The 9281-nt window shown below is 31.4% G+C and overlaps 1 protein-coding gene and 1 long non-coding RNA gene across 2 annotated transcripts in view; one reads left to right on the top strand and one right to left on the bottom strand.

Annotated features, from left to right (window-relative positions):
• Window positions 1–4293, top strand: part of LOC106463736 (centrosomal protein of 83 kDa-like) — a 93421-nt gene extending 89128 nt beyond the window's left edge. Inside the window, exon 14 of the mRNA XM_022391316.1 lies at window positions 3650–4293. Within this exon, the coding sequence (XP_022247024.1) occupies window positions 3650–3832 (183 nt within the window). The 3' untranslated portion in view covers window positions 3833–4293. The remainder of the gene's footprint in view (window positions 1–3649) is intronic.
• LOC111086833 overlaps window positions 1–9281 on the bottom strand; it is a 20426-nt gene that overhangs the window by 3882 nt on the left and 7263 nt on the right. The gene's annotated exons all lie outside the window — the stretch shown is intronic.

Genomic DNA, 9281 nt, shown 5'->3' with positions numbered 1-9281 from the left:
ATATATATATATATATCCTGTATACCTGTCCTTAGGTCATACTTCTTTTTTGGTATTGCTCAACAACATACGTTATGCCTTAGCAACAAAACTGTCACCTAATGTTGTTAAGGAAGCAATGGTGCTTATGTTGATTGTTTAATATATAAACATTTTTAATATAGACATAATATGGAGAATAAACTGGAAACAAAAAAACAATTTATAATACTTAATATGATTTTCGTAAATTCATATAAAAGTCATGAATTTTGACATGATAATACTGTTTTCTGGTGATTACTATCTAATATATATAAAAGCCAATGTTATTTTGTGTGTATCTAATGCTCACATTAGATAATTTTTTAAGTTGCACCATTCTTAATGATTTTTGAGAGTGTACTTGAAAATGTTTATTTTCTCAAAGTGAGATGGTTTGTCTTTTATGATGAAGGGGAACTTTGAACAAAGCTCACTGAAGGAAGTGTGGGGGTTCCCAGGGTTTTTTTACCTGTCATTTTTTGATGGGTGCATCATTTAGTATTTATATATTGGATAGTCTCATAAATTAGTATTCTTACTCTACTGGTGTTATGTAATATTAAGCTTTGTGGGATAGTAAATTTGTAACAAAGTTGTTAATTATCTGCATACCATTTTGTGATAATGGTTTTCATTGCCTAACTAAGATAAGAGCAAAGTTAGATTGGTTTCAGACTTGGTATTGACATTGGAGGCAAATAAAAGTATTGTTCAATTATTACATCTTTCAATTTGAGGTAATGGAAAATCCTTAAATGGGGTTGTGGAATCTCACTTGATAGGAAATGTGCAAATCCTGATCAAAGCAAAATGACAGTAATGTTGAACATTCTTCAGTTTTCATCTTATTGTTTTAAGTTTAATAAATATTGTATTATTAAAGCTAACTGAAAGTAGTGTAGGACATTTTTCAGTTTCCATGGTATTATTTTATACTGAATAAATTTATTATGATTGAAGTTAGCTGTGTAGTACCAGAAAATACTATATCTTTTCCAATTCTTTAGTTAAAAAATTAAATTTTCAAAACTATGCTTTTCATAATTCCTTTGTTGGAATGTAGTGGTGTTCGTGTAAATTTCCAACTTTCTTTTTCCTTAAGAGGCAAACTAGGTTAAATGAAGATTAAAAAGGTTGTTTGCCTGGTTCTCTTACAGGAATAGCAACATTGTTTTTAATCATTGAGCTGGATTACTTTGTTGGCAAATCAAATAATAGTTGTGAGTGAACTCACCCTTGATCTTCACTGCTTGTTAGCCAGTTGAAATGAGATGTAATGGAGACCAAGCACTATCTTCTTGTGTCAGAAACTTGGAAGTTTATTGAGATATTCAAAATAATCTTGGAACTTGGGAGAGCAGGTTTTACACCAGAATGTCAGAGATATGTTACAGGTTTAACATGTGTTTTAATTAGACTTACAGAGCTTTACATAGGTGTTTTTATTACATTAACTTGTTCAGAAGAAGCCAGTATTTTTCTTTTGTTTAACATAACAAGAACTCTTTATAAAGATTGCCCATTAGAATTGTTTCTGCAGGCTTAAATCTGGCATTCACCTTCTATGATTGAAGTTCATCTTTCACTTTGTCTAAGGCAAGAGTCATAATGTTCTAGCCAGAGATTCAGAGTTGTTTACATTTGCTGTACAAGAATGAGCTTTATAGTTTTGGAGTTAGGTTAATTTTAAGTTGTGAAGTATTGTTAGTAATTTTTAAGTCGTCTTATTTGTGAAATTCAAGTAAGAAATTGGATTTCATAATGCTAGTGTACTTACATGATTAAAGTGAAAGTATTTTTACTTAATCTGGGGTTATTTTTAACTCAGTCCAACTTACAATGAAGAATATACACAACAGTAAGAGTATTTTTCTGTTCAAGTTTTTCTTAGCTCTTGCTGGTCCTAAACTTTCTATATTAAGTGTCAAAGTGCACATGATCTCTTGCATGTTGTATTATATTAGTGGAATATTGCTTATTTGCATTTTTAACTCTCTCTACACAGTCTCGTTCAAATTGACCAACCATGTGACCACTTTGTACTTGTTTAAAATTGTTATAGTTTTGATGCTACTAACTTTTAATTTAGTATGTGTATCTTCACAAAATTTTGCAGACTTTTAGTAAACATTACGAGTCTTATCACTTAAACCTCCCAGTGGCACAGCGGTATGTCTGCGGACTTACAATGCTAGAAACCGGGTTTCGATACCCGTGGTGGGCAGAGCACAGATAGCCCATTGTGTAGCTTTGTGCTTAATTTCAAACAAACAAACTTATCACTTACAAAAAAATAAGTTTTTTTTTTGGTGAAGTATCTTTAATAAACTAAAAAAGATTTGTCCATGAATATATTGAGTCTTTTTTTTGTTAGTCTGATTGCCATGTGATTTTCATGTTAAGATTAAAAATACTTTTCTTCATTTCAAAAATCTCAAATCTCATTTGTGTAATCTCTAAAACCTCCTAAATACATTTCAGTGTTTGTTTTCAGTAAAACTTTATATTTTATCTGTTATTTTCCCTACCCTAACTCTATACAAGGTTGGTCAATTTGACTGACCTCGTAACCACCAAAAAATGAATCTAAATTACCATTTTTTCTTTCTAGAATGACTTCAAATTGTAACATGAAACTACAATTGTTTATCCTAAGTAGCTCTAAACTCGTAACAGCATGTTGGGGTTAATGTAATGAAACAAACTGAAAGTGGACTTCTTTCTGTACTTTTAAAAATTTTATCTATTTCTTTTAGTATAAATCTTTATTGGAATTATTTCTCACTTTTGTACTTGTTAAATACTGTGAATTAGTCAAACCAAACCATATTTTTAAAAAATTGAGTCACTATTTTTCTATTCAAGTTTTTATTAGCTCTTGCTTTTGTGTTGTTATCAGTCTTTACAAAAGATATGTTCTTAGGTAAAGGAAAGTGTATACCAAATTGTCATTATATGAGAAAAAGATTTATATGGGTAAAAAAAAAATTCATGACTCAGTTATTGCCATATTGTATAAAAGATATGTACTTGAATTAAAATTTCTAAAAATGTAAACCAAAAACTGTTAGGTTTGATTAAGGAGCTCTATATGAAGTAAATAATCAAACAGTATTACCAGAATAGGTCGATAAGAAGCGAAACTTCAGCAAACACGATCTTAATCATGTCATCAAACAATTTTGTAATTTAAATAACTTTGTATCTTATGTAAGAAATCATACTATAGTTTCCAGGGTAAATCATAGGATGCTAGCTGTGTAGGACATTATAAGACACTTGTTTCTTTTGGGTGTGATAAGATGCTATAATGTTTAGTATGTGAAACAATGTTGTACTGTCTTCAGGTTGTGACAAGACACTATAAAGCATTACTAGATACTATCATTTCATTTTGTGATTTAGGCCATCACTACATATAACACTAGTTTTTGTAAGATAATGCAAAACCTTGATTCTTACAGTATGTTACAAGATACTGTAAGGAATTATAAAAGCAGTTTTTTAAAGATCATCATTAAAAGAATACATGTGAACTAGGATGAAATTATGTGGCTTTAAGATCTTTGAGCTATTCATTTTATGAACAAACTTTCAATATCTGTCGTTCTTTCTCTGTTCACAGATTGGTCAACAAACCTTTGAATTAAATACGTTGAAAGAACGCTTGGATCAGCTTGACCGACAACAAAAACAACATTTGGAGGAATTAACTACTTTAACCTCTGACATCCAAAGTCAAAAAGGAAATGTGGCCACATTATCAGAAGAGGATGACATTAGTGAATCAGACCCAGGAGACTTATGACAAATACTTTTTGTTTCAAAGAATTGCAATAATGGATATATGATGTGTTATGTAACAATTAAGTGGATAATGTTAAGGAATATTCCTGATCAAAACTTGTGGTTTCACATGATGTGCTGGTTGTTAGCTAAGAAAGAACTATATTAATGAGGTTTGTATGATAAATATTTATGTAGATTTACTTGTTTTGTATCCTCCATTTTAGGTACATGCATGTACTTGACAATGACCAGAACACATAGATGTTACTGTGTGACTGAACAGTTAGATGCTATTATCATTTTTGTCAGTCATCATATTTATAAAGTTTTACCTGACATAGACTAATGTTATGTATTTGTAACACTGCCATTTCCATAATGAACATTAGTGTTAAGCAAAGAGTTGTAGTTTCTGCTTTAAGTTGTAATTAGGTGAAAAAAGTTTGTAATATTTTTTGTGTAAGGAAAATATTAAATTTGTCAAGCACAATAAGCAAACTTTGCTGGGCTGAGTATACTTTATTTCAGTTGTATGAACCCTTTCAGTGAAAACTTGTAATTCATCATATTAACAAGTATAAAAACATTAATATTGTTGAGGAGTAAATTTCTAGGCTGTTGTATTTGTTTAGAATACCATAATCTTTCAGACTAAGACTAACAAATTTTCTGTACCATTGTTACTATGCATCATTTAATAACACCAGAACAACAAAAATAAGTAGTTTTGTCTCTATGCTACTTATATGGTGCTTGATAACAACAGAATTTGAAGATCTATAGTATATTTAAAATTTGTTACTATGCAGTATTTATTAATAGTATCAAAGAAATTGTAAATTACAATTACTTCACCATCGTAATTGTTAAAAATATTACCAGGTTAAACTAGGCTGTATATACAGTGTTTCTTTCATTAACCCATTAACTGTGGATCACGGACATTTCTGTCATTGAAGTTCTATGGCTCAGCTGCGAATGACAGAAATATAAGTCAGTCGCAGATATGTAACTATAACGATAATTACCATTTTATTGTGACTGATGGCAACTCGGTTTTATCTGAATCAGAAAACGGAAACTGAGCTTCTCCTGCAGCAGTTAAGGAACAACAACTATGTATTATTTCAGTACTTAACGTGAAAGCTACGAAATCCACAAGGAATTATGAATTTTGTAGTAAGGTTGGAATGTATGTGTCTGAGCATCAAGTGAAATAAAAACAGTAAATTGTTCTGTTGATCCACGGTTCTACCTGTAACTCCATCTGAATCTGCTAAAACCAGTGCTAAAAGGAGGCTCTTGTACCATGAAGGAAGATGATTTCACTAAAAATATATACTTCAAGATCCATGCAGAATTATGCATAATGAGTTAAAAGACAATTTGTAACAGAATAATAATAATCGTTTATATTTTTTAATACAAAAACTATTTTATGTTCCCTAGGCTCCTAAACAAATTTTAACTTGCAGTTTTTTGTTTCTATTTTATAAAAGTATAGCTTATTTTCAAACAATTCAACATTTCTTTAGTTCATCTCTGTACACAGTTTTGGAGGAGTGGCTTCTTGTGATCCTGTCTCTATTAAAAATCTATAGCTTGATAAAGAACTTCTTCACAAGGTTCTTTACCATATTTTCCAAGTAACTAGTTTGTGTTTTGGAATTGGAGTAGGGCTTGAAAAAAGTTATGCTATGTCATTAAAATTACACTGGAAACCATAATAATAGGTCTCATGTTGTGATAATCAGGTGGGCTCATTGTACACCTTCAGTCTAACACGACACTGCCATTTCTTACATAACTCACGTAAAGTTCTCAACATTTGGAAAAGATATAGAAGTTTCAACAACAGATGTCTTTTACCGACACATTATTTCATATTAAAATACAATATGATCCATGTTTATTTTAAAACCTGTCTAATTTCAGAACAATGTGTTGAGGTTTAAGTTTCTACTTATTGTACAGCTGGGTGATTAGTGGAATTTACTGGTCGATTAATCAACAATGGCATTCAACTAATAGATTATTCTCACATAAGACTTGTATAGTTGGAAAAATTAAAAACAGTAATAATTGGAAATATTCGATTTGTTTAGTTATTTTTATGAATTATAACAATTATTCATCAAGTTGATGAAATGCGAGTTAGTCAAATAATGAGAAATCATAATGGCAATATTTCTATTACGTGGACAGTTCAAGTAATTGAAAAACTAATAATAAGGAACACTAATTTGATTATTTTATCTGATACTAATCACTCTAAAGGAGTTAACTGCCTAATTAAAATGAAAGTAGTAATTATACTTCATTCAGTAATTAGACTAAAAGCCTCTTTAACTGTAATTACCTCTGTAAACCACTAATAGCTCAGCAATTGGAGTAAAATTATTTCATGTACAAGTATCTTTGTAAACCAGAACTTATTCAACAAACATAATAAAACTCAACTACAAGTAACTCTGTAAACCACAAATCACTCGGCAATCAGAATAAAATTCAACTACAAGTAACTATGTAAACCATAAATCACTCAGCAATCGGGGTGAAACTCTCAACTGAAAATACTTTTATAAACCCCACATCATTCTAAATAACTAAAAGCAATTTCTTGTTCTATAAAACTTATCGGATACATAGAATATCTATGGTTTACAACGTTTCACCAGCTCTCATTAGGTGTAACAACTACAATGAATGAACTATTAATATAGATAGCACGAAAAACTAGCTGATGCATGCGATCGTATTTGAATGGTTGAACTTAACAAGACCCACAGAACATTAAAAAAAGAGAGATAGTCAAAGATTTAATGCTATTTTTTTACACGTGAAGATCTTGATTATGAAATAAGGCCAAAGTGATACATAAAATTTATATCAAAAGAAACGAGGGAATCTTCAATAGCTGCAACACTTGAAATTATTTTAGACAGGATTAGAGTAAATTAATCTATGATACTCTCCCCCTTTATTAACTATATTTTTGTGCTCCAGCAATATCAAGCGTAGTGGGGGGTGCGTATACCCGATTAGATTTTATTGCTCATCAGGGTCTCTACCAGCATACTCTCAAATTGAAATTCTTTTAAACAGGTCTAGAGTAAATTAATCTATGATACATTGGGCTTGGTCAAATACATCAATCGAAAGGGTTTGACATCTTGAGGCAATAAACTGTAATTAGATATCAAATCGGTCAAGAGATGGCACAGCTATGAGCTAAAATTTTGTGCTTGAAACAAACATTTTGAGCCATTCTATGGCCACGGCTAAAACCCGTAGAAGTTTCGTTAATCAAAAGGTTTCTAAACTTCAAATACCATTGTAGGTCAATGTCAGTTCTTCTCACCTGGGTTTCCGCGGAAACTTCGGGTTCCTCAACAGATATCCAAGGGGTTCAAATAAATGCGAGAATTCCATATTCTAATGCTTAAATACATACTAGTCACATAAATGTAATCCTACTACTTTATTCGTATAGCTGGTTTCATAATGACACAACATTAGTTGATTCACTGTTTTAAATTAGTGAGCAAGACTAGGTACAAACAGCTCTAGTATTGCAGTAATGTTTTTTTGTAATGAATGCTGTGAAGGGTTCCGCATATCCGAAAAGGTGGGGAACCACTGGTCAATTTAATTAAGCTGAACATCTCTGACGTTATACGCACCTAGTGGCAAAGCGGAGAGTCTGAAAGCTTATAACATAAAACCGGGTTTCGATAAGTGTGGCGCGTTACAGAACAAATAGCCCGTCATATAGCTTTGTGCTTAACTACAAATAAACAATCTGACGTTATATGCTGCTAAGGGACTTGGAACTGCAGTTATAAAATAAACAGTGTATGCGTATCATAGCCTATGAAAAGATAGAAGATTACTGTTTCTTGGCAGCTGAAACTCTATGATTGTAAGATGCTTACTTGCTCTTTGTTAAAAAAGAATCAACTGATCGTATAGATATTAGAACTTAGCTCAAAGTCAAGATTAGTTTATTCATTATTTACATGATTTTGATCAAACCCTAAGCCTTTATCCATATAGAAATAAAACTGAAGTAGTTTGGATCATATTAGAACTCAAATTATCTGTATTGTTTTGAAAAGCATAGATTCGTATAATTCTAGTTAGAAGAATTCTAATTTCATGTAATAAGATCGGAAAACACTTATCGTAAGACTAAAATTAATTTTGTTATCACACATCCTGAATAAAAGATCATTTCACAAAAGTCAATGCTAACGGTAAATCTAGTGCAGTAAGAGAACAATTTAACCACGAATTTTCTATAGAATCCTCAAAATAAAATAACCTTAATTCTCCAGTTTGACCAATTTCGGGCCTGTTCAACAATAAATTAGCACAATACGTCAATGGTATTTTAATATATTATATATAAATACTGAATTTACAGAAATAGTTAGTAAGAAGAATATATTGAGAATTTGGAGTTTAATGTAGAAATATCTTGTGCTAGTTTTCTGTCATCTAGAAGGCTATTTGTCTGTCGTTTAATAGACTATGTGTTAGCCAGTTTCGAGGTTACATTTCTGTCCTCTTATCAGGTTGTTTGTTTAACAAGCCAGCTTGCAGACTGTCGTTTTAAAGATTAAGTATAAGCCAGTTTTGAAAATTCCAAATTGGTTTGAAAGTAATTGTAATATTGAAATACTACGTAGTTTGTTCTTCTACAGTGTTTAATTCGCCAGTATAAAATTTTAAAAATTGTGAGTTTTAATACTGAAACCTACTACATCTGGGGCGTCAGATTCAACCCGAAATATTACGTTTTATAGTCGTTCCAGTCAAGTTACTGCTCCACCCTTTCATGGAGTAATTGTGTTGTGTTCTACTTTACCTCCTGTGCAGAGGACTATGGGGCGAGTGTCGCATGGAAATGGTGTAATATGTTCTGAAGTGCACTGATAACTTAAAGAAGAATCAATGGGTGAAGAACATGAGGAAATATATCAAGGAGGTGACAATGAGTTCTGGCTTAATGTACTGTAAAAGTAAACTAATTACAATTTAAATCAGAGCGAAGGCAATGTGTTCACTTACCCCACAGTCGAGAAAAAAATGCACGATAATATTCTAATAAAATCTACCAAGATTGAAAGAGAGAGAGCTAGCCTCAAAATCTACAAACACAAAAGCAGCATCTTTCCTAGAGCACATGCACAACCACGTTTTTGTTGGTCATTCTAATAGAATAAAAATAAAATATAAGGTAGGTTATATATTTCAGGTATCAACTTACCTGGCAGTTAAAACGATTGATCTCTTCTTTGATATATTTTTTACATCATAAAGTAAACGTTTTGACACAAGAAGCACTCGTGATTCGTTATTCCAACTGAAAAGTAATGGAGGATGTATCTTCAAGGTCTGATTGTTTTAAGTTATGCACAAAGCTACACAATGGGCTATCTGTGCTCTGCCAACCACAGGTATCG

This window comes from Limulus polyphemus, unplaced genomic scaffold (genome assembly GCF_000517525.1).
Source record: "Limulus polyphemus unplaced genomic scaffold, Limulus_polyphemus-2.1.2 Scaffold1472, whole genome shotgun sequence".
NCBI lineage: Eukaryota > Metazoa > Arthropoda > Merostomata > Xiphosura > Limulidae > Limulus > Limulus polyphemus.
The sequence above is the reverse complement of the archived record's forward strand: the minus strand, read 5'-3'. Positions and strand labels throughout refer to the sequence as shown.